Below are 26,163 nucleotides of genomic sequence, written 5' to 3'. Positions count from 1 at the left end.
TATGTTGTGGTCAATGAATAAAAAAAACAGCAGTTTTGTCATTTCTATCGACCTTTTACTTCGCAAAAAAACAGAGTTTCATAATCTCTTTCGACCCAGTACATCACCAAAGCAGCACAATGAATTGTACAATACTAGTACATCATTTGAATCGGCTATAGCTAATGGCTGTAAAGCGCATCGTATTCAGTCCATCATCAAAACCGGTATATCCAGTTTCTGGACCGTACACCACGTGGTTATAGGAAATGGCTGCCCTTTGACCTGTGTTACCTGCATGTTGTTATCCCCTCGGGATAACGTTATGTGACCGACAGGTGCCGAGGTCAACGGACGTAGTCTGTATCATCTGCGGTCGTCTTGGCGCACACGAGAACAGGAGGGTGATGCATTTTAGGCAAACCTTTGTTACCGAACTTATACCTATCGTCTGAAACAGTTTTATCCTCAAACTTACTCGCGGTAAGCTGCATTGGACGTTTGTTGGACCTGAGCGAAGCCGGCAAACAAAGGCTGAGAAGAAGAAACGTGCCGAGTGTGTCCTAGTTTTGCCGACTACGGGAGACAAAGGACTGGACGGACTTCATGTTCAGTTTTCACTACAGATAGGAGTAGCAGAGCAGATCAACGCTATTTGATAACAAACGTGTTAGGTACTCTATTTCCATTGTGTTTTATCTATCTATGGCCAGCATTGCCGTTAAATGAATGAATGAATGGGGGACTGTACTACATATATACCTACTGGGTTAAGTACATGTCACAACAAAAGAATAGATTTGAATACAAAGACATGTATGGTGCATACATTGTCAAGCTATACAAACATTATAATCTACTGGATGAATTCGACTTCTCGCTGGTTTGTAATGGTAAAGATGTAAGAGCAGATGTGTATCATAATCAAAGGTTTGTCTAAACTCATTAGACGTATACATTTGTATTACCAAGGTGCATGAAGTAGGGAAACATAGGTTATATCAGTCTGTAAAGTTCAGCTTTCTCTTTTTGGATAATTTAGATTCTACTACAAACTGGTCTAGATCTTCATCTTCTGTTCTATTCAGATGACAGTAAACCTCAGTAGACCACCTTGTGTGCGCAGAAAGCAGCCCCAGAATGTCCATCCCTAGCGAGTTCAAGTCGCATCCTACCCCTGCGAGCAATGGTCAAGTCACTGTATCCACTACAACTCCCGTACAATCGCTGATGCGAGAAAGAGAAAGCAACGAGCGAAGTAGTCAAACCACCAGAGACGTTCTCCTACGTTGTCTTGACGCCATTATTAATGGCGTTGTCATCGCTCCTTTAGTCGTATCGTACTTCCGTGGAACCTGGAACCTCATCAACACGTACCTTCTACCGGAGAACTTCGGCCTGAGCGCTACCGTGTCGCTTGTGATCGGGCTCGCCATTACTCTTCCTATCAACCTATTCCAGGAAGGATTGGCATCACTCTTTGCTGAACGAAGAGTTCTCTTCAACATCGTATACAGGTTGTACATATACATCTACGGCTTCGCGGTGGTAAACCAGTTCAGAGGCGTTTGGTATTTGCTGGATCACCTCACTGGAGTGAACAGCCTCTCCGCAGCCTTGTGTGTCGGAGGTTCCCTCTTGGTCTTCGTCCCTCTTCGTGCCGTCAGTAACATCGCTGGGTCTCCGATGATCACTAATGTCGACACTCTCGAACAACCCTTTCGGGTAACCACCCGTTTTGGAGTCAAACCGGGCAAAACGTGGAGGTTCGTCGGTGACGCAGTCCTGACCGTGGTGGTGATTATTTCCACGGTGATAATCACTTGGCGTGGAGCTTGGCAACTGTTGGACTTCTTCATCTTTCCATCCGAACTGACTCGTTCTACATGGACTTCTTTAGGCATTGGATACGCCGTCTATATAACTCTCTTTGTTTTAGAATCACCGACGTCCTGTTTTGTAAGGAGAATGAAGAGTTTTTACGTTGGCATGGGAGTGGAGATGGTTTTCAGCTTCGTCAGTGGGATGGGGAGTGTGGCGGTGTGGCGCGGACTGTGGTTGATGTACGATGTTTACGTCTTACCCGACAGACCTGTCACAAGCTTCTGGGTGACGCACGGGGTCGGGATCGGAGGTTTGTTCGCCATGCTGGCGGGCAGGAGCGCGCTGGTCACCGGGTGTGGGGTGGACGGGAGGGAGGACGGCAGCGGAGTAAGGCTGGGCCGCTACCTCGAGCAGGTCTGTCCCAAACAGGTAAAGAGACTTTTTTAAAAGTTGTTGCTTTACTTTAAACGCCTTTCACCTCTTGTCTTACATCGGTATCTGTAACGCCACTTTGCTTTTCGTCAAGAAACCTATGTTTTTGTGCGCGTGTGTTTGGGACATCATAGCTCGAGAAGTTGAGGGTGGATCTTTGCGGTATTAAGTATGTTGGTAGGTGTTGGCAAGGTGAAGAAACGAATAGATTTTGGGCCCTTTGGCGGCTTTCTACTGTACAACAGCGGAACTTCCCGTTTGATATCTCCGAGCTGTTCTGGACATGCTTCGGCCGTGAAGTTTGAGTGGTAAATAGCTCTTGCTACATGTTTTATAGACATCCAATGGCTATCCATGATGTTCCAAAGTTATCAAGTGTCCTATACCTATATGCTGATGTCGAAATGGCTATCACAATGTATTACAAATTCGTTTTTTTTTCCTCCTTTCTGTCCTGCAGGTGCAAAAGCTCATTTCCAAGGAACATTCCAGCCCGGGGTCAGCTAGTCCAGAAAATGTCCAATTTCAAGAAACTCGGCTGTAATCACCTTCGCCAGAAGGTTATGTTTTGGGTTGGTGTGTGTTTTGGCGTCCTTGAACACAATAACTCAAGAATGCATTGATGGGTTAGTTGATATGTGGTTAGTTCTTGACTAGCCTGTATTTACACAAGCTCTCGGCTGGAGGTTACTGACCCCCAGGGGGATGGCGGTTTACAGGCCGGCTGGCCACTAGGAGCGCGATTCGTCAGGCTAGTTCTTGACGAGACTTCAAAATTATCAGATTTTAAGAAGCCCTCTAGCGGATTGTTATGTATTGTAGTGGAATTTTCAGGAACGTCCGTTTTTTGTATCTTTATATATGAAGATGGTATGGTCAGCAAATCATAGTGGTAGGGTGACATGTATCATGCTATTCTAGTCTGCATGGCCTAACTAGAAATTTGAATTGCAATTGCTTCAGCTAATTATTTGTTCAAATGCAGGGATGAGAATGGACTGGAGCAACAATTTTCATACAAAAATGCAACTTTGTACACAAGGCAAGAGAAGGCAAATATGTACGTCACATTTTAATCATATTTATTCCATAGGAGGCAAAAGGTTTTGATACAATCCTGAAATGCTTGCCTCCGACAAATATATTCAATAATAGTTCACAAATCACAAACTTGGCAAGTGTGATAAAACATCATTCTACTTTCTCTCTCTTTCTGCAACACTGTGCTACTTCCAGTATACAAAATATAACCTTTAGTATGGAACAGTAAATAAAAAGTATGGTACATATTGGCACCAATGGCGCAAATACACACTAGATTGGCTTAGTCCGACTCAAGTTATCCTTTGACTTGACTACTACCATACATTGCAAACGGAACACAACTTTTTAAGTGCTTACCCATAAACAGAGGAGTTCAAATATATATATATATATGCTCTCCACTGGGTGGCTTGTCATATAATAATGTACATACTTCACCACTGGAATATAACGTCACACACGATACAACAATGCTAGACTATAGCTACCTTCATAAAATCTCCTTGTGGCAACAGTTAGACTGGAAAAACATTTCACTGCAAAGAGGTGAAGATAATTAAAGACGTGGCACCCCTAATCTAATGATAGTTTGGCCTGGCATTCAATAACAAACACCCAAGTTGGAATCATCCACTGTCTTGTGGAGGGGGGGGGGGGGGGGTGACAACTTTGACAATATTCTTCAAAGCACTAAGGAAAAGCTGACAAACCTGTCCATTTTTTAGGCCTAACTTGCAGTGCAAAGCATGGTATGCCAAGTGATACATTGCACTCACAAACTGAGGAAGGAAAGACAGAATTTTGCAACAACAAACAGCTGCACATTAACAGATAAAGACATACGGTAATTGAGATGATACATTGTATTTCTATTTTGAGAAGGCCATGACAAAGTAACTTAATAGTCATCTGAACATTAAGGTGAATATTTCTTGTGAGAAAAAAAACAAAGGTACAGAATGAAGCTAAATAGTATAAGCAGACTTCAGACCTAAAGAAGCTGAATAGTGTAAGCAGACTCCATAGTATTAAGCAGACTATTTCTGGAATCAAAAAGTATAAGAGAGGTTGATGCAAGTTATAATATGACATCTAAAGGCTTTTAAACTTTGCCCTGGCACACTTTCTTTGCAAACTACCAGAAGATGCACACCACTTTGCCTCTCTTCACTATCACTAGATACATAAACTACTTTTAAGACCCCCCTCCTTCACACAGCTATTGCTGAATGATGTGAACAGAAAGTATTATAGATACTGAGTCTTAATCCATGGCTTTAATCCTACTGTGCATAGAGTACACATGATTATCAATACGCTTTTCCCTTTTGAGTTCTCACAAAGAACAGTAGAATCTGTACATAGCAGCTGAGGGTGTTTCCTGTACGGAATTGCAATAATTCAAGATAACAATCTAAGGGAAGAGCACTTTTTTCAGCTCCAGGTTGATGTACATCATGTGCTCTACCCATAAAGTCATAATGGAACATTCCACTGGGTTGAAATAGCCAGCACCATGTTGGTCCACGGGGGTGGGCAGCATAGTTCTTACACCCATGGGAGGTTGGATTCTCCGTGTCCAGCTGTTTTACTGACCTCTTCCTGAGTGGGAGAGTCCGAGGATGGTCGATGCTGTTGGAACAAGATATGCTTTTAAAACAAACTGGCCACGCAACCATTAGATAACGGTGAGGATGAAATGGTGCCAGAAGCTTGTTGTAATGACTTGTATAGACCTCACCCTGACCTCCCCAATGACCTTAACCTATCCTGCAGGTAAACCATCACTGACAATATTTTCTAATCTCCAAGCAGATCTAATGGTGGCAAAGACCGAATCAAACTTATGAAAACTCCTTTTGCCAGTTGGATACGGGTTTGCCACCGTTAGATCTGCTTGGAGATTAAATATTTTTCACCCTATCTTTTGCTGCATAATAACACGATTACCCTATTTTATCGAAATAAACATCAAACGTTTTTGGATGCCGCTTGCGAGGATGGATTCAAATTGCATTTCTACCTAGATTTACCAAGTATAGTCCACCATTGAGCAATGGTGGAAAAAAAAGTGCTCTATTGCCCAGCCTGTCTCCAGGTCAGACGGTCCAGAAGGAAGGAAAGCTGAAATCGGGCAGTATGCCATGCAAGTTTGTGGTTGTGCAGCAAAAAACAACAAGAGAGCAACAATTTAATGTTTTATACACTGTTCCTCTTGTGCTTTCAAGTTAGCCCACAACCTGGGGTGTCCAAACATTTAGTACAAGCCGTAGACTGGAGTACCTTACCTGGCTATGTGAGGTTTGTTGTGAGTGGAACGGGTCAAGGTTGGCAATGTGTGGGATGGTGACCTTCTTACTCTTATCCTTCTTATGTTCCTTGGCTGTTTTGCCTGCAAAAAATACAGCAAAACTCTTAGTTTAAAAAAACAACAACTGTGCATTACGTTGATGAAGGTTAGACATCAAGGTAAACAATATTCAAAGACAATTCGTGGTGGAATGATGGCAGGGCTAGGGTGTTGCCCAGAACCCAGAGGTCCTGGGTTTGAATCCTGACATGTCCCGTTGATGTCGTACCCTTAGGAAAGGCACTTTACATGAATCCCCTAATTTCACTAAGGTGAAAATGAGTACCTAGCATTGGTTAGGGACATTAAATGGAGGTTCCGTGTTTGAGGAGAGCCACAGATAAAAGAGCCCACCACACTTATCGAAAAGAGTAGGGGTCATTCCCTGGGCGGATCAAATAAATCTGTCCGAATATGCAGCTTGGACTCTTCAGTACAAACCAGGTGTTACGTCATGTAGTGTTTTACAGGGTATGCAATACAAACTAATACAAACAAAGTGTGCTCTCTAGTAAAACTGTGGTGTTTTATCTTGTATGCAAAACAAACAAACCTTCTGCTCTCTCCGCGCCCTTGAGGTGTGGCAGCTGGCTGTCGGTCCCCCTCAGCTGTGGAAGCTGTGTGGTCTGAGTGGAGTACGTGGAGTAATCCCTCTCCAGCTTCGTACTGGCAAGATCGTCGGTCTTGGACTTCTTCTTCTGCGCGGTCTCCCGTTTCTCGTGAAGAGCGCTTTTCTCAAACTGCACTTGGAATGGTCCCTGGATATGAAATGAAAACATTAATTGCTGCCCTCACTTCAACATAGCAACCTTATTTTTCTTTTCTACACAATTTGTAAACCTATTTCTCACCTGTGAGCCTCCTGAGATGGTCGTACTGTGGTGGTTTGGGGGAGGAGGCGCCTGGGCTGGCTTCTTGTATGGATTATGAGACTTCTTCTTCTCATTTACTCTGCAAGAAACCAAAAAATTATGCTGAAAAATCAAAACACAACCCAAATTCAAAACACAACCCAAAATCAATATTAAACCCAATCATATTACCACTGATTTGTTTTTGTACAAAACGCATGGTTAGTAAAGTGAGGAGTAAATATGGCATGAGTACTTATGTTAGGAAGAAAGAAAGCTATTGTGACAGTCAGGTTTCACCACAGCATTCAGTTCAAATTCAATATTAGTGGGTAGCACCACCTAGCAGTCAGAAGCAGTACTACAGCATTTACACATTTCAACAGTAAAACAAAACAGGTGACATGCAATCAGATCAAAACGATTTAGCATAGTTGGTCTCTGAAAAATACACACTCAGTAAAGAAAACAGAATGTGACCAGTTAAAACCAAGGTAAGGAAACCGAAGACCAAAGCCATTAGCCTGAGTGTCATCCTGTTTCAGTTCCAGGCTCTTTGGTGAAGGTAGAGCCTGGAACTGAAACAGGATGACACTCAGGCTACAAAGCCATGACAGAAAGAAGAGAGTTCAAGCTTCCATGTATGTACCTCATATTGTTCAGATCCCTCATCCACGCACTGAGTGAGAGAAGAGCACAGTTTCAGAACACACAAAAAAACAGAACATAAGTTTAGATTCTTCCATTTTGTAAGTTTTGGGCTTTGCTATACAAGGGAGAAAAGGCTTCACTTCTATATTCCTACACCTCCATGTTCCCACTGTAGCAAGGTGGCAACCTCGCTGTGACCTAAATTAGATTTGTGTTACCCTAATGGGAATATCATGCGAAATGTATGGCTAAAAAGACAGCGCTCTGTCAAATCGCTTGGTTGTAGCGATATCGCCAACATGCCACAGTCCAGTGAGATACCGGCTTGACCCTAACCCTAATAACATAGGGGTGTTGGGACATAGAATGGTGTTGGAACGTAGGGGTGTTGGAACATAGGGCTGTCCCTGGGAAGAAACCATATCACAAACCACAATGCATGTAGAAAAAATAATAATTTCAAGTGCCATCTAACTTGAAATGCAGACTCATTGATGATGGAAAGACGTTTGAGTAGGACAGACTTAAGAATCACTAATAACTGTTAATGCGAGTGGTTTGAAATGGGGTGTTTGCGGTGGTTTTAAGTTTGCGGCATCACTATAGTCGCATACTGCTACGGTATTGGACAAAAATGTTTGTGGTGGTCTTAAGTTCACGGTAAAACAGTTGCCGCGAAAACCGCGAACATAAAACCACCACAAACATTTCTGCATTTACAGTATCTTGACTGCCTACCTCAGCGGTGGTGGTCCCGATGACATCCCCCCACCCATCCCCATGCTCAAGTTGTTGATTGACGCTTGGCCCTGGAGGGTGGATGCTACATTTGCAGCGTAACTATGGCTCATTTTGGTGCCTTGTCCGGGAATGGGAGGGATGGGCGTAGTCAGGATGGAGCTGTGGTGTCCGGGCACGCGCGGTGAATCCGTGTGCACTGTCACCACGCTCTCTGCATCCGTGTTATCCGTGACTCTGTACGCTTCTTTGGTCACGGGAGTCTGAGTCACCGTTTTCGTTTCCGTGTGCGCGGCGACCGTCGACTTGGTCGAGGCCGCGGTGGAGTGAGGGGGAGGGGTAGACTTCTGAGGGGGAGGGGTGTTTTTCTTGGGGGGTGGCGTCGCTTTCTTGGTGAACTTCTCTCCTTCTGACAGCTTTTTCTTGGGCTTGTCGTGGATGCTGGTATCCTTTGTTGTCTTGCTTTCCTTGTTTTCTTTGGAGTCTTGGTGATCGTCCTGCAGAAATAATTTTGTTTGTGTTAGTGACGAATTAAGAAGGACTGAAGGAGGAAAATGTGGGTGCAGATATCTCTTTACTTCTCTTAACATTATTCACTTTCTGTTCCTCAAGTTACCTTTGCTGTTCAAATTGTCATAGACATGCATCCTAATCCCCCTTCATACAACACATCCTTTTTCAAGAGAATCACTTTTAAAAGTCTGTTCATGGTACAGCATGGTATTGCAGTACTAGTAACAGACACAAGAGGTCTCTTCTGACTCTTGCATCTTTGTCTAAAGCTGCCATTGCAAACTGCTAGCTATTAGCCAACAAAAAGCAAGACGCATCATCAAAATCTTTCTACTTATTGATAACGATAAAACGAAATGTTCCATGGATTTAAGAGAAACTTATTTCTTAAGGAAACTTATTAAGATAATACAAATAGTACCTTTTCCTTGTCCTTTTCCTTCTCTTTTTCTTTCTCCTTCTCCTTGTTCTTTTTGGCCTTCTTGGCTTTCCTGTCCCCCTCGCCACTGTCTGCTGACTCCTCCTTATTGAGTAGCGGATTGTTCTGGTATTCCTACATGACAAAAAAATAACCCTCAGTTTAGGGTAACACACCAGTTTTGCAGGCGACGATACAAATGTGTGTTCAGCAAAAGCAGTTGCATACCGACTATAATATTGCAAGCTGATTTTTCAAATTGCAAGTAAGATTTTTTGCAAGTAACCCAAAAATAGTATTTCAAACCTCGAAGGGGTATACTCTGCTACACTAGTTCTTAAGAAGCAAACAGTGTACCTTCTGTATTTTGGACTTGAGATCAGCCTGAATCTTCTCAGCGAAGTTGTCCTTCTGGAAGTACTTGTGCTTGAGGAGGTGGGTCCCGCTAGGTCGGTCATTTGCATCCAGCTGGAGACATTGCTAATTACACGAAGATTGAAAACAAGTCAGTAACTGTAACAACAAGAGCCAATAGGACACAAACCTCTGTGAAGTAATTATCATCTCGAGATGCGATGAAAAAATCTTAAGATGCTTTGAAACCATCTTGGAAAAATTTTGAGATCTCAAGATTGTCTGATAAAATCTCAAGATTGTCTGATAAAATCTTAAGATTGTCTCATAAAATCTCAAGGTTTAGCACAAAATCTTGAGATTTTTAAAAATAAATCTTGAGATTTGTCACATTTTCAACGAAGAATGAAAAACCCCTTATGATCTGTTGTGTAACAGAGAAGTGTTTCAGAAAATATTGGATGTACCTTTAAGCTGTAAATGGTCAGAAGCATTAGTCCAAAGTGCTCTGCCCATTCCAATAATAATGAATTATTGTTTTGAGTTATCTTTAAGTCGTTTCTCTTGAAAATTATGCATATTTTTTAATCAATGTTGTCTGAATCAGCTGTAATTCATGATCAGACTGTTGTCTTGACTGTCTGCTAAATGCTAAGAAAGATCCTTTGACTTTGACTGAAGAACATGAGATATCCTCACCTTCATGAGGTCCACGGCCATGGGATTGACCTTGGGAAACTTCTTTTCCACAGGGTCTACGTCCTTGACCTCTGGTAATCTCATTCCTACGAAGAGGGGGTTCTTGTGGAAAATCTCTCTGTGTCTCTGGGTCAAGTTTCCTGGGGAGAGAAACAGACCAATCAAGTCTTGAGCTTTATGAATTTTCACCTGCAGTTTGTGCTGTCCCTGCTAGGTGGTGTTTATTGTAACCGCTGAGATTTCTCAGTCTGTGGCACTTTTAGGTCGAGAATAAGAAATCGAAAATGATATATTTTGAAACTTTTAAGTCATGATATGTCAAATTTCAACTTTATTCACCACTAGTGACCACTTTTCACCACTGGGGCATTTTTCAAAAAAAAATTTAGAAAATCTTTTTAAAAGGCCCAGCCTTCTGTTTTCATGATTTTTTTTTCTAAATTTTTTTTTGGGGGGAAAATAAAAATCCGTTGACCAAGAAATTAAATTGGTGTGGCCTAAGTTAAGTTTTCTACATACAGATACATAATGTATGTGTTGATGGGTTTCATATGGAAATGTCTTATACGCATTTGCCAAAGGTAAAAAGTACAGTTTCGAAAATTATCAATTCAGCAGGCCTGTCCCTCTGTTCTGCGACGGAAATTTGCTTGTTGGGACGGAGAAAAATTTCACCTGATCAGTCGAAAAAAATCTTAACTTCATCACAAGAAATGATGAAGAGATTTAATAACGAAAATTAACAGCAAGGGCTCCCAAAAAATCAAAGCTGGAGACAGCCCTGCATTTTAGTACATAATTTGTAACATCTTACCACAAAACCTACCCATAGTTAGTACCCCAGCTATATAATTTTGTACCTAATTCACAACAGAGAAACTATACTATTCTATTCTATCTTCCAGATGGCACAACAACGCCATACAAGGAGCTCATGGTTGAAACTCATTTTGTTAACAGTCTCTTTAAACATTCATGAATGAGGACTGATAGTCCTGATTTAGTGCTTGAATGTACATATTTTTTTCATCATTCTTGTTGTGACAGCAGCTGCCACTCTGCCTTTCATTAGCTCACAAAGGGCTTTCAGAAGCGACGACGTCGATCAGACGTGCTAAAAACAGCTGCCCGTAGATCATGACTCGCAACGTGACGTCAATATGACAGCGATACGTCTGATTTACATTGTAACGAGATCAACGCAGCCATCAAGACGTGGATATATATATACTTGGAGCATTTTTAGTCTGCTTGCGTCGGGGTGAATTACCATCTTCAGGAGGTAATTAACCAGACCGTGATGTATTGACTGCATTTGAGTATAATTTGGTCCTCTGTCACTAGAGACAGAGCTGGAAATTCTGGGTGCATGCATATGTGTACTTTTCTGCAACGAAAATTGGAGCTGTGCACCAAATTTTTGACTGTGGGTGCACCAGTGCACCTGGATATTTTTGTAGGCTATTGGGTGCTATTGCACTAGTATACAGAATATTCTTAAAATTTAAGTCTCAGAAAAATCAATTTCACCTTTGTTGTTTGAAATTTTGAAGTCATCTATAGAAAGAGAGAGAACAAAGTAAGAGAAAAATCCTCAGCCCGTACCTAAACACTTGGTGATGTGGTAAAGTTGGTCGATATCAGAGTCCCCTGGAAACAGAGGCTCTCCAGTCAACATCTCTGCTAATAGACATCCAACCGCCCAGATGTCAACAGCCCTGTGGACGCAACAGAGTTCACGACATTTAAAACTAGTACCAGAAAATTTGAAGTCAAGCTTTGAACTTACGCCGCAGTACCATTGGAAGCCGCTAGGAGGCCCATTATCGAACTTGACCCCTACCCACCTACCAAATATCATGAAGATCCATACACAGCTTTTTGAGTTATGCTGTTAACATACTTGTAAACACACATGCGACCACAGCCACTCCACCATATGAATGGCAAAACCGAAAACATAACCTTCTGGCAGAGGTAATTAAAGACACCAGTAGTACCGGTATTAGATCATACTGTACCATGTGTGGTCGGATTATTGTAGCCTGGAGTCCAGCCTTGTTCTAATCAGCTTGAGTTCGCTTCCGAAGTCAATACTCAGCCAACGAAGCGACTCGAGCTTATTAAACAAGACTGTGCTCCAGGCTAGTAATACAATATTGTAGAAACAGTAAGTAAGTTATAGGAACTCATTTTGTGATATCATTAGATCCCATCCACCAAGATGTCCCTAGGTAAAAATTAGATTTTCAGTAGAGATATAAATCATAAACACTGTATGAATTTTAATCCAAAAGACAAAATTCTTGCCTTCACAGGTTTCAATGCAACATAATCTGATCTTGCACGTCATATTTTGGGATGTTAGTTGTACTGACTAAGCTTCTAAATCTAAATCACATTTTTGTTTGTTCCCGGAGTCACTTTGACAACTGCCTAACCAAAGCACAGTGTAATAGATCACAGATAGTGACTTGTCTCATGTTTTCATCATCAAAACTACAAATCTGAGCCTGGAAAGAGGCTTGATTTTCGTTTTGAAGATGAATCATCTCGCTCTATCAATCACATCTTCAATTGAGAATACCCTTGGGGCTTATTCCTCCACATCAGTCATGATTCACTTCTCCATTTCAAAGAACTGAGACCACTGAGCCGAAACTGTCTTCTCCCCTTGATACCAGGCTTGGCGAATCTGGATTTGCCAAGCATGGCTTTGATCCTGATTCGATCTGCCAAATGGAACCACCCCTGGATCAAGCAGATTCTGTGGATCCAGCTCAATCCGCTCCCTTGGAGCCGATTCGGACCGTTCATACCGGGCTCTGCGAATTGGGATCGATCCAGTGCCTTAGTGAATCCACATTTATGTAGCCTGGTATGAACGTCAGGTCTTTGAGGAATGATCCCAGGGGGCATTTGAGCATGTTTACAGGCTGGGAAAAGTGCTTCAGTACCCCAAAATCAGATGTTTGCTAAATTTAGTTATCTGCATTACAGCTACTGGTAATCTTTTATTTTCGCTTTTTATCCTCATGATCATGAACACCCAAAGGCCGGCCTCAAGGGAAATTATTGGGTGCGCCGACTACTATGATCTCTTCACAGGAAATCTAATAAACCCACGGCAAGAAAAAAGCTGTTGGTAATTTGTGTGATCAAGAAAAGCACAGGACTTCAGCTACAACTCTAACAGCTATTCCCCAAGCAGACAGTGACTAGAGTCTTATCAATATGCCCAGTGATGAGCCAGCTGCCAATATATATATGAAAATGGGGCATTGATGAGAATTGAGGTCCCAATCTTTATTTCCAATGAACCTTACTAACGATGTGATGTGGCTGGAATATGTTTGGCTTAGCAACGTCTAAAAGGGAAAGGATTAGGGGACAATTGAGGAAATCACGGGGAAAGCTGAAAGTCTGGATTCCTGTCAAATCTGTTTAAAATCATGATAGTAGAAGTGCACAAAAGTGGCACAAAGGTGAAATCAACAGATATACACAGAGTCTGAATGGTTGTTGTCACAGAATTTTTACCCAATAACGCAAAGCTACTAGATAACATTAAACATTAAGGGCTTAATAATTAATGATACATTTTCATTTTACATCATTTTGGAAAACCAGCACACACATTTCTTTTTAAAACCATCAAACCATTCTACAATGGCTCACTGCTCTTTGAGGAATATCACTTCCCTTCAATGCCATAGACACAGTGGCACATGAAAGGCCTAACTCCATGGTTCTTTGAAATTCTTTTTTTTCCGGTATGTAGTCAGGACAAGGGAACAAAAAATACAAACTCCAGGTGCAAACTTTTACAGTCAAACCTGCCCAAGAAGACCTCTCGGGGGACCGATAAAATCTGGTCTTTCTGGACAGGTGGTCACTACAGAAAGGATTCTTCATGCTGGTGTCAAAGGGAAAACTTATCTTAGAGCCCACCAAAAAGGTAGTAGCTTGTAGAGGTTTGACTGTATTTTTGTAAAAGGACATCTGATATTGGTTACGATGTCAATAAAAGGACAAGTGGCTTTACCTCATTTAGGATGGAATCAGAAAACAAAAAAGTGCTGTAAAACGTCTACGAAACACAGGTTGTGGTCCTGAACTGACATACCTGCCATATTTGGTGTCCCCTACTAGCAGCTCAGGCGCTCGGTACCATCTTGTGGCGACGTAATCCGTGTAGACCTCCCCGGGCGCCGCTAACGTCCGTGCAAAACCGAAGTCGCACAGCTTGACTATCCCTGACTTGGAAACTAGGATGTTTTCTGGTTTGATATCTCTGTGAATGATCTAAAGGAGGGAGAAAAGAAATGTGTTGGAAGTCATGTCAGGAGGCAAGCTAGGTTTCTTATACTCTCCAAGCAGATCTGCTAGAGGTTTGGCTACATCTGGTTTTTGACAAGATTTTTTAGGGAGTTTTGTCTGGCTTTCTATTTTGTCCAATTTTCTTTATGATATTTTTGGCTGGCCGGCATAAAGAAAACAGGACAAAATAGAAAGCCAGACAAAATCACCTAAAAAAACCACCAGACTAGTACTGTTTCTCATTCTTATCACCACAACTTTGAATTTGTCAAAAACTTTTGTTTTGCGTTAAGTTTGTTAGTAGGCTATCAATGTCTATTTTTTTTCTTGCTGCTGGAATGAAAAGTAACAAAAACTACCATCTAAGCCATATCTGCTAAGACATAAATCCCAAGTAAGCTTTATCCCTCATCTTACCAAAAAGATATTTTTTAAACGGTTTACAATGCTTTCTTTAACTAAACTTTAACAATAAAACCATATAAGGTAAGCCATATGCACTGGTCACGCCCCTTTATTCAGAGGTCGCTTTGTTTAAAAACCACTTGTATGTGGAGAAATGCAAACAGAGACAGTTTACTGACTTTCCCCCACCTGAAGTGCAAACACTACTACCCAGGCAAACAGTGAGAAGATATGAGACAACAGAAATTCTATAGACTGACATGTTTGACAAACGTCTACCAGATAGACTGTACCCCCCAGTAAGTGTTAGGTACTTGTGAACCTAGTAACCAACTGATATCTACATGAGAGTGTTTGAAAGCTTAGCTACAATTTATAAACGGAGCTTCCAAAAATGAAGGGGGGGGGACTAGAGTTCCCCAATGGGCTCTATGGGTTAACAATTACCTGGTAGTTTTGCCTGTCAATCAATTTACATGATGTTCCAGTGTCTGACACGAGGGAAAAAAAATGATGGTGTCTGTGTGTGAAACACATCAGTGCTGCGTATGTTAAATTACCAGGGAAACAGGTGTCCTCTAGCTACATGTATATATGTGGGTGTCCCCTGCAAAAGGAGGGCATCTAATTTCTTTGGTCTTCAGAAGACACCCTGGTAGCTAATACTAGTAATAGCCGGATGTCCAGCAAAATTGGATAATGCCATCTACATTTCCTCCCTGTGTACAAATTATACAGCTGTGTAGTTCTTTTTTCAAGATTGAAAATAGAGAAGAGACTCTATTCTGTTACTACAGTGTTTTTCAGTGTTCAAAATAAATCAAATTGCAGTAACTCCCCTCCAATAATGGTTTCTTCCATCAGTTGCTAGGTAACAAATGCTTCCCATCAGTTGCTATGGTAACAAGAGAAAGGTAACTTACGTTGTGATTATGGCAGAATTCCGTTCCTTTCAACACCTGCCACAATATCCGCTTGGCGTGAGTTTCGTTCAGTCCATTTGGATATCGTTCTAGATCGTCTAGAACCGTGTGGTCCACGAATTCAAATACTAGATATAGTCTCTTCTTTCTTCGGAATACTTCTATCAAATTCACCAGGTTTTCATGCCGTAGTTGCTGGAAAAGAAGACCACTCACTGTTATAATTCATGATTACTAGTAACAAAACGATTAAAAAAGACCTAGAAATTCAGTAATATCACATTGACTGTAATATGATTTCAAGAATACAATTTTGCCAATTGCATACAACATAAAAAGAAAGACCAATTCAACGTTTTTGCATTTATGCATTGCTTTCTTCAGAAATTCTAGAATGTAAATCATCATTATGTTCGGCTGCCAGCCTAGACTTGCTTGCCTAAGTACATACAAGTTTAGTTCTTTATTCCCTTGTCCAGAATGGCCATATAATTGTAACCCTTATTGACTCATGGACAAGTTCCCTGTGTGGTTAAATACACTACGTACAATACTACTGACATCCATGCAAACTCGGACAATGTTAAACTCATTTACATTCCCATGAAAAGATGTCAGATTTCTGTGGACTTTTCTTGTACACGGTCATTCAAGCACGTAGGCTCTCCTGACCCAGAAAACCGGCGCAAACACGAGGTTATCATCCATGCGGTATGTTGTCGTGGTATCCATGGCAACGCAGAAGTTCAAAGGCCACTTGCGTGATGTAAACTTGTCTCGAAGCATTCAACCTTTCACGCAAGAATCTGGCAATGAAAACTAACAGCTGTCAATGCTGAGAAACATCAAGGATCCTGTCTTCAGGTCAGACACTATCGTTCTTGAAAGTTTTACGGATGAAACCATGATAATCTAATTATGTACAGAAAAGAAAATACATGGACCTTTATGACAAAGGATAAAATTATGACAAACTTTAATATGTCACGTCTCTGTTCTTGAAGTGAAGTTCAATTAAAGAACTTAGTTTACTAAACTGGTGGTAGGTCCACAGGTAAAGTAATGACCTAGGTTGTGTATATATATATAACGTTATGTAGATAAGACTTTGTACAAACATGGTACCGGTATGCCAAACATTGTTAACCTTTGAATCCATGCTGCCAGTGTCGTGTGCTAAACCTTCAAACAAGTCGAACCGCCGGCATGCTGCAACATGTAAACACTGCTAATTGAGTTCTTGGCTACACACACCAAAGTTCTCTATCAGTGAACGTTTTGGTATCTCTTCAGCTTAACCTTCTTCAGCTGAGTTACCTATACCTAAAGGGTTGTGTGGTAAAGAACTTGTACATTTGTATATATAGTAATCTTCATGTATCAACCTCATGAATCTATTTACAGAACAGGGCTTGAAATACTGGGTGCATGTGCACTTTTGTATACCCAAAATTGGAGCTGTGCACCTAATTTTTGACAAGTGTACCTACTAGTAGATATTTTTGTAGGCTATTGGGTAAAGGTGCTACACACACGAGCTAGTTTGTACAGATATTCTTGAAATTTGAGTATCAGGAAAATCAATTTAATCCTCAATATAACTTTGACATATTACTTGTGCACCAGACACCAGTACACCTGTTCCAAAAAATTGATTTTGAGCCCTGCAGAACATGAAAACACATTTACGAAAAACTTACATGGCATGATACTACATAACTTAAACAAAACTGACCATTTACTCAACTGATCATGAGTAAAAACATGCTCTGTCCAAGGCTACTATGACTCAAGAGTATGAGATTACTGCATATTTGCTTACATGCAAGCTGCATGCACACCTCTCTTTTATTTACATTTCCCAAAGTGCACACCTGCAATCTTTATTTGATCAAGTAAAGTTTGGTACCTTACTTGACTTCACTATCAAGGGTTGGACGATACCACAGACAAAATGCCAAATACTTCTTGTTCATAATATTCAACCTGTTTTGAACATAGCTTTCAGAAGATGCTTCGTTACCCTCTTTAGCAGATAGAACATGGGCTGTTGCTGTTGTGAAGGAAGGTCGACTCAAGTCGGTAACGGGAACCGTACAGGTAACCAACCAGGGCGAGGGTCAACCCCACACAAACACGGGACTGCGTATCCGGCACAAAGGTGTAGAAAGAGGTTTAGGATTACAAGCGCAAGTCAATGTCCCTTTCTTTCTTATCCTTGTGGCTTAGAAAGGTTCCTTCAAAGAGTTTCATCAACTTCTTATGTGTCAAGTGTCCGATAACAAATCAGGGCTATTCAGCATAGCAATACATAAACAATCCGAACAACAAACACTCTCAAATATGAATAATGGGCCATTAGATTTACTAATAATAATGGCTACAAATGTGTATTCCTACTTAGGTTAATGTGACAGTTAGATTAGGCCAGTCACAATTCAAAATCCCTTTGTGGGTTTGTTTGCGTTGACGTCTACAATCCATCACACATAAAATGTTTAATAACTGTAGATGATTGAAACTTATTACTGTACTTGATATATGGCTCTGAATACATATCAATCTCTGTTTACTGCAATATAGTTTTTGATTCATAAGACTGACAAATAGTACCGACAATAATACAGACACAGAAATGTATAAACACTTTGAGTGTTTTGCACCATTCTATTCTTCTAGGTTAGTTTACGTCAATAAGATTGAAGATTAGAACTTAATTGATCCGTGGAATACAATCAGAACCATTAGCGATCACTTCCGTGAAATCAACAGGAGGCCACGGCTGAGCGCACGACAAAGATGCCCCTGCGAGCATTACTCAGCTCGCTGCGTCTTTAGAAGGACCTTTCTTTCTTAACAGCTGGAAACCGACCCCCATTGATTGCGAGGACAACAAAAGAGCTGTTAGACATAAGCAGGCTAACACTAGGCAACATAGGTTCCGCCAGAACAATAGAAAAATAGACCGTTTTATCAACACCTGCATTAAAAGAGTAAATTGAGATTGTAATAAGTAACTGTTCTTTTAAATTGGAAGACTGAATGGAAAAGGAAGACAAAGTAGGTAGAGCCTCCAAATTGAAGATTCTGTGGCTTGAATTTCAATCACCACTTCCAGTGTTAGAAGTTGAAGTCATGTTTATTACTAGTATGCTGCACCTGCATATAACACTGCCCATTTGAAAAGGTTTACATCAAGAATATGAGCTTAACTATAATTATGATAGTAATTGTTGGATTACAGATATTTTACTTTTGGAATTGAGTACTAGTATTGTTGTACAATTGACCATTTGTCATGAATAGTAAATTAAGATTTTATTGACATTTATGTCTCAGAGGGCCAATTCCGCATCCGACTGTAACAAAGTGTCTAAAAATAAGAACACGAAGTAATCTAATATCAGTAATTATAACTATTATCAATTTGTAGGAGTGCATTTTACTATTCATCCTTTAATCTCCTAATAGTATGTTCTTTAATTTCTTGTAATAACAAATGTTAATCCTTTGTCACCATTGACTATAACTAGTACCAATATCTGGGCTCAAAATATCTCCCTGCATGTTGGACTTTGCATGAAAAATGTTGACTTTGAGATTACAGAAAAAAATTGTACAAAATCTGCCATTTGGCAAGCTAAAAGAACAGAGGCACTGTATTATGAATTATATAATATATATATATATACCGGTATATATATATGTATATATATATAAATATATATATATTTTGCTATAGAATATTTCAAGCCACTTCTGAAGGCTTAGGGTAGAATTTACAACTTCTTCTGCTAATATATCACGTATGAATAGAAAGCTTTCATCATATACATTAGCCCTCACAAATTCATGCTGCCAATCATCTAGAAAAATTCATTGAATAATTTATGACCTGCCATGGACACAATGTCACATAGTAATGTATCACTTTCGATATCTTTTCCTCTGTTTTCAGTAAGTACTTGGGAAATTTCCCAAGAGGAGGGAGGCTAAATCTCTTGGTATCTTGGAGAGATTGCAGCTTAATAACAGATTAAACAGACTTTTGATGTGACAGAATTTTAACGAGTGATAGTTCTGTCAAGACAAACCCCTAGAGATTGTGTGCATACAATTATAGTTCTTTAAAAAAAGTATCAAATGGTATGCTTTTTAATCAGGCAACTGTGGCATCGTGGTGGTGTTATGGCAGGGCATTTTGCCCAGAACCCAGAATCCCCGTTGATATTGTGCCCTTGGGAATTCGAAAGGCTTAACACAAATTTCCTCACTTCACTCAGGTGAAAATGGGTACCTAGATTAAGTTAGGGATGTCCCTCGTAAAGGATGTTTAAATTTAATGGAAGTCCCGTGTTTGAGGAGAGTCACACCTCTGGCAGGTATAAGAACCCATCCTACTTATTGAAAAGAGTAGGGGTCTTTCCTGGTGTGAGTGGATCAAATAAATCTGTAAGGATATGCAGATTGTACAGTTGAGTAAATTCTGGTGTGTTACGCCATACCGGGTATACAACACAAACAAACAGAGCACTGTTTTTTACCACTTTGTACACTTCAGTGGTTAGAATTAGCTAGAAAAGTGCATTTCATACAAGTTTACAATTGTTGTACTGCCTCTTAACTTTTTATCTGTACCGCATTTCATGGCAAAGCTGGCACATAAGCTGTGAATAAGATTTTTACCAAGATATAACAAAATAGGAAGCTAAAGACTATATGGTTAATTCTGTTTATCAAAATCATGCACATGATATTAATAATGCTGGTGACAGATTTATAGTATACAGTAATCAGGCAATAGACAGTTGAGTGATTATCACTAAGTAACTCCATCAATCTGAAGTGACACCCATAGTAGCTTATGCTGCTATGGGCTTCAATACTACCTGTAATCGTAAATATACGTTTTGATGGCTTCACGTATTATCTTTATTCTTATAATTATATACCCGTACTAGTGAGCATACAAATTGTGGGATCACGCTAAAAAACAATTGTCTGATGGAGTCTGTGAGTCCTGGATGGGCCCAGAAGATCGAGATAAGGTTGACCATTTTCACACCTGATTTTACGCCCCACTGCCCCCCACCCACCTTTACCGGGCAACCAAACCACTCCATTATGTCCAGTCTTAAACCGGGGTAAACAACTGGCCTCCTACTCCATAGTCTGGCTTTACCGTTTTCGATTCCTGATAAGATAGCGTCGTGTGGGGTTCTTCTGTCCCGGCAGCACACAGATATGACAATGCCTTGTTTGGGGAGGGATAATTTATCAGATTGAGCACCATGATTCGTCTGTTGTTATGGGTAAGATTGCATGACTTCCTCATACAATGCCACAATGACCCGGCGAGTTTTGTAAACAGCTCCAAAAGATGGAGTTTACGCGGTTCTCGAGTGCTTTATGGTCAAGATAACAGTTCATAAAAGAGTGTTTATGCCAAGAAAGGAAGGACTGGCCCTTTGCAGTGTCCTGGTTGTGTATACATAATCGTAAAAGCAATCTTACAGTGGTATCACCTTCCCTTGTATACCATCTTGCACACAAACACTTTGGAAAATAGGCTACAAGGGCTTTTGCAAAGATATCCGAATAATTCCATTGACTGAAAAGAGTCGTAAGCTAACATAATATGCTACAGTTTTCTCTAGATCATAAAGAAATGAATTTGTATGAGTCTGCTTTCTGTTATGGCTGTCAATCATTTTGTCTTATTGCTTGTTGTAATGATTTATAATGAAACTTTGATGAATTGTAATTATATTCACTACATACTGTTCATCGCTTTCAATGTGCCCAGACTAGAAACGAAATATATCACCCTGGGAAAAAGAATTTTTGTTGTTGCAACCTTTGGCCCTTGCCAGCTAATTACACTAAATTGTATGCAAAATTTCTGGTAATTTGCTGGTGTATGTATCACATTTGTATTGTATACCCGGTAAACTGCCTCATGGCATAACACATCAGCTTTGTCCTGAACAGTACAAGCTGCATATCCGGATTTAATTGATCCTCTCACACCAGGAAGGACTCCCACTCTTTTCTATATACAAGGAAAAACCTCCTTGCTACATAAGAGTGGTGGATTCTTTAACCAGCTCGAGGTATGGCTCTCCTCAAACACAGGACCTTCAATAAACGTCCTATCAGAGGGATGTACTCAACCAAAGTCAGGTACTCGTTTACACATGAGCGAAGTGAGGAAATTTGTGGTAAGTGCGGACACAACGTCAACGGAACATGTCAAGGGATTTGAACCCAGAACCTCTGGGTTCTGAGCCAAATACCATTACCGTTACGCCAACGCGACACCACATCCAATGAGACGCCACCTACCAGGTTACCTGGCGCACTGTGCCCGTTTCTTCCTTTACTCCATAACATGTTGTACAGGGTAATGTGTTGGAATTAGCCTGGGGATATGTAGGTGCTTGTAAATATCAGCTCTAATGTGGGACTCTTTGACAACTCCTTTCCACACTGTTCAGACCTTTGGGACTAAAGGCTTAGCTAAACAAACACAAGTCCACACCAACACAAGCATTCATTAACTGTTCCAGGGGTGCATTTAGGCATTCATACAAATTTTAAGGAATCATAAGAGTTTTACTAATAGTAAAGATCGTATATATCCTGAAAAAGCTTCCGTAAGATTCGTATGTATCTTAGTAGTGTATTGTATAAATTTTGTAAAATTTGTATATCTCTTAGTAGTGGAAATTGTATGAATTCCGAAAAAATTTGTATTTCATAAAACTTGTATGCATTCCGTAAAATTTGTATGAACACCCGTGTTCCTGCAAGTTGATTTTTGGCCTGAGAACTTAACGTTAACGTTGTTACTTACCTTTAGCATTCTAACCTCCCTCATGGCGATTTTTTTCACCATTTTGTCGTCTTCGCTTTCTAAGAATTTCTTGATGGCCACCAGCTGCCCAGTGTCTTTATGTCTGCATTTCATGACCATGCCGTAGCTGCCCTCCCCCACAAGCCCCAAGTTCTCATACTTTTCCATTGCAGCAAAATCCTGGTATCGTCACCTCAGAGCCATGCTAAGGTCTACGGGAAAAGAAGAAAATATACATTATGCATGTTTGTTTTCATTAGATTCAATCTTTTTGTGGGTTGACTTACGCATATCATAAAGGTTTTAAATCCAGAGGAATGCATTGTTATTGCTGACAGTAATTTGTTTAAGGTGATTAAAATAGCACAGGCTATAATCTTAGGGTGTGAACTAACTTAAGACAGCCTTAAGGTTGCCAAGGTTCCAGCCCATAACACAGCTTGTTAAGACACATTCCTACTTACCTCACTTGCATACAAACACACCTGTCATTCTAGAACTGTCTGACTTGTAAAGTTAGAAGACTGGAGAGCTACAAACATTGAAGTTTGCTGTTACCGGTAAGAATTCCTGAGAAAATCCTGAGATTTCTCGAGAGGGAATCTTTTAAGAAGCAGGCATGCAAGGCGCACATTTTGTGTACAGTAACTTGGTAACCTGATCAGCCTGGCTTCACCCCCTCAAAATGGCCGCGCGAGTCGACAGGTAACAAGCACCTGTTACCTGTCCCAGAAATGGCTCGATTCTAACACCTGTCTGCACCTGTAAGACCACAGGCGCTTAAGAAAGGCGAAGAGTGAAAGTTCCTTACAGACTTGGCTCCTCTTGTGGTCACACTTTGCTCAACAAACTACCAGAGGCAGACGGTTGTTGACTGTATGTTTGAAGAGGCCGATTTTCTCCATTGTGTACTGGACACACAAACTTGCTCAACAAGCGGCTTTATTTATAAACGTTTGTCACCTCCAAACAATAAGGTTTATAAACTCAGCTTATTTTCAGAAACAACACGACACAAACACCAGCCTGGTTTCCCTTTTTTGATGCGTTTGACGACATTGTTGCGTCAGACATTTGTCAGAGGGGTGTGTTTGGTAGTTGAGGTTTGTGACGGTTTCCATTGTTACGGTGTCTATTTCATAAATATGAATAATTCACAACCAAATAATCGATTACAGGAATGTACACTGATTGCAATCATGGAAATCTCTAAAGAAGTGTACTGTCACGAGTGAGGGGGAAAACTTATAAATCTGATAATTTCTTCCCATCGAAGTAAAGAAAGACAACAACTTGTTGGGATATCATGATGGCATCTGGGTGTCATTTTTCTCCAGAGTCGTTTCAAAAAATGTTTTCGCAAGCCTGTGAAAACACGGCGTGAACCAAAGGGTTTACAAAATGACTTCCAGAGTCCTTTATATTTGTGATATATGGCCTAATAATTCAGGGAGAACACTCTCTCTAGCTGTATAAACAGACTGGGGCAATGAGGGCAAGTTTACAAGTCGACTCACCTCGCCAGATATAGCGTCTGAGGGCCGGGCTGAGTGCCTCTCGACCCGCTCTGAAGAACAAGCGGCACAATCCTGTACCAGAACGGCGGCTTTTCTCCTGCTAATCCCCCTGGAAACCCCTCAACAAACGGCTGAACACCGGAGTATAAACCTTCCTTACGTCTGGGAAGGCTGGAGGGAGTAATAAAGAAGCTCGTCCGGTGTGTGAATCTCCGACAAACAAGATTAGACGAGACCGCGAATCAGGAATGTTGGGTTCGAATCTTCTCCAAGCAGTCTCATGTCCCCGGACGCCTTCTTACAGGCCGATCTTCTTCTTGTCTAGCTCTTCAAGATAATGTTGTTATTGCTGTGTTTGGTGAAGACAGGCCGAAGATCAAGAAACTTGCAAGACGACTCCGTGATGTCCCAAGTGCCAAATCCTTGAAGCCAGGCTTGACAAGTTGAAGTTGACCAGAAATCCCGGGTTCGAATTTCCAAAAATCTTGACCCGACCAAAAATTCCACCAAGCAGTCACCGAAATGTCCTTTCTTTTCTTCTCCCCAGAAACCCTACCAGTTAAAGATCTCCGGGGATTGGAGCTCAGATCAATGTTGATCTTCAAATAATAAACAAGCTCAGCTAATCATTACAGCGGGGGATATTGTGTTAAAAAAATACCTCGGCGATCGCGATACATAAATCCTGGGTTCCCCTCTCAAATGCACGTGCCGGGCCTTGTATACAACCCTCCCGTCGATTGTATACTTTCGCTGCCGATCGATTTGTGTTGTCTAAAAACGTGATTTACAGAAAGCTGGCTGTGGTAAGTAGACTGGAGTTTAGCGGGTTGTCCATTGGAGAGAAGTGAGCGTGGAGAGGGAGAGAGATCGTGTTCAGCGCGCCCTGTTGTCTGACGTGAGGTAGCCACGGACAACACGCCGTCACAACAGCCGGCTACACCCCCGCCGGAAAACAACCGGCGGTTCTTCAAGCAGATGGGAGGTTTCGAAATATTGTGACATAAAATTTACGAGAAATGAACAGAAACACAAAACAGTATGATAAAAACATGTACTCGCCAAAAATATCATAGATATGTTCTACCGGTTGGTAAAGTTATCCTGCGCTTTGTATGGAGCGACTCCTTGCGTTCATAATTCAAAGTACAGCTTATCCATTTTAAAATCAACGTTGAAATAGCCTCCGTTGCAGTCCTTTTCCCCGCGGCGTTTTTTTTTTTTTCAATTTTTTTTGGGGGGGGGGGGGGGGGGCGCGTATCTGCTTGGGATCTTGTATCCGCCGTGCCCCTGTGTCCGCTATAGACCCTGTATCTGCCGCTGGCTTCCCCAGCGGCAGATACAGGGTCTATAGCGGACACAGGGGCACGGCGGATACGAGATCCCAAGCAGATACGCGGCGCCCCCCCCCCCCCCAAAAAAAAAAATTGAAAAAAAAAAAACGCCGCGGGGAAAAGGACTGCAACGGAGGCTACGTTGAAAGTCCACATCCTGAGCTAAGTTGTCCCTAATACATGCAAAGATTAAGATATCTTGCTGCAATTCCCAACTATCGTGTGTTATACTTAAACTTTGAATCAAACCATCGAAGATGAATAAAATTATCGTCACAATACTAACGTTAACATAAGTAATCATGCAACGTTTACGTTAACAGTTGTGTTACTGCATAATATTTCTACACGCTACTGCATGCGCAGATGACTGCGGAATTTTTTTTTAGTCTTTCCCATCATTGACAAAATGTAAGATTTTCGGCTTTGATCATTTTGTAGCCGCTAACAAACTTTAACGTTACCTGTCGGGTCCCAAGATTCTATACAAGGAACGGGAGGAGAAGCAGTTACGGTAAGAGCGGAACGGCGTGCGGACCGTCCCACCATCACGTGTTCACCTGTCTCGTCTTTCCCTCAGGTGAAAACTGTACTAACGGGGTCAGGTGAGATCCATGTGGCTTGACGCTAACAGAAACTGTTAACTCCCAGCCGTTCAAAAATGCCTGCAGTCCCGTCTGACCAAAAAGGTCCAATACGACTAAGTTGTCATTTTGTTAGTTTTGTACGACGATCGCGAGCTAGGTCAGGTTGGTATCAGAGACAGGTGTAGTAGCGAAAGACTACTATAAACTTTGTTTAGAAAGTTGTCTTCATTTGGCCGTCTTGTGATAATCAAGCTACTATATACAACGGAATTGCAGGTATTTGACCACCCATGGCCATCTACTTTTTCGCAAAATAGCCCAAAATGTGTTGCTGTTAATGTTGTTGTTTCGTAAAGGATGTGGTTACC

The 26,163-nt window shown here is 41.1% G+C and overlaps 2 protein-coding genes across 6 annotated transcripts; one reads left to right on the top strand and one right to left on the bottom strand.

Moving 5' to 3' along the window:
* Positions 1–29: 29 nt before the first annotated feature.
* LOC136449080 (uncharacterized) lies at positions 30–3,562 on the top strand. 2 transcript variants are annotated; one of them, XM_066448893.1, is made up of 3 exons: positions 30–653; positions 1,068–2,217; positions 2,696–3,562. In XM_066448893.1, the coding sequence occupies exons 2-3, from the start codon at positions 1,120–1,122 to the stop codon at positions 2,777–2,779; spliced, it is 1,182 nt and encodes a 393-aa protein (XP_066304990.1). In that variant the 5' UTR covers positions 30–653; positions 1,068–1,119; the 3' UTR covers positions 2,780–3,562. The 2 variants fall into 2 exon arrangements, with proteins under 2 accessions (XP_066304990.1, XP_066304989.1); XM_066448892.1 differs by having other exon boundaries at positions 1,068–2,232.
* Positions 3,293–24,897, bottom strand: LOC136449078 (cyclin-dependent kinase-like 2). Of its 4 annotated transcripts, none has more exons than XM_066448889.1 (14): positions 24,536–24,896; positions 22,358–22,569; positions 15,502–15,696; positions 13,980–14,158; positions 11,459–11,571; positions 9,854–9,993; positions 9,158–9,280; positions 8,804–8,935; positions 7,870–8,366; positions 7,130–7,159; positions 6,481–6,580; positions 6,183–6,387; positions 5,568–5,671; positions 3,293–4,911 (listed from the first exon to the last, which is right to left on the bottom strand). In XM_066448889.1, exons 2-14 carry the CDS (start codon positions 22,523–22,525, stop codon positions 4,828–4,830), a joined length of 2,070 nt encoding a protein of 689 aa, XP_066304986.1. In that variant the 5' UTR covers positions 22,526–22,569; positions 24,536–24,896; the 3' UTR covers positions 3,293–4,827. The 4 variants fall into 4 exon arrangements, with proteins under 4 accessions (XP_066304986.1, XP_066304982.1, XP_066304985.1 ...); XM_066448885.1 differs by having other exon boundaries at positions 23,875–24,895; XM_066448888.1 differs by lacking the exon at positions 24,536–24,896 and adding an exon at positions 23,169–23,382.
* Between the last annotated feature and the right edge of the window lie 1,266 nt (positions 24,898–26,163).

This window comes from Branchiostoma lanceolatum, chromosome 14 (assembly GCF_035083965.1).
Source record: "Branchiostoma lanceolatum isolate klBraLanc5 chromosome 14, klBraLanc5.hap2, whole genome shotgun sequence".
NCBI classification, from domain to species: Eukaryota; Metazoa; Chordata; class Leptocardii; order Amphioxiformes; family Branchiostomatidae; genus Branchiostoma; species Branchiostoma lanceolatum.
This window is presented reverse-complemented; position numbering and strand designations above follow the sequence as displayed.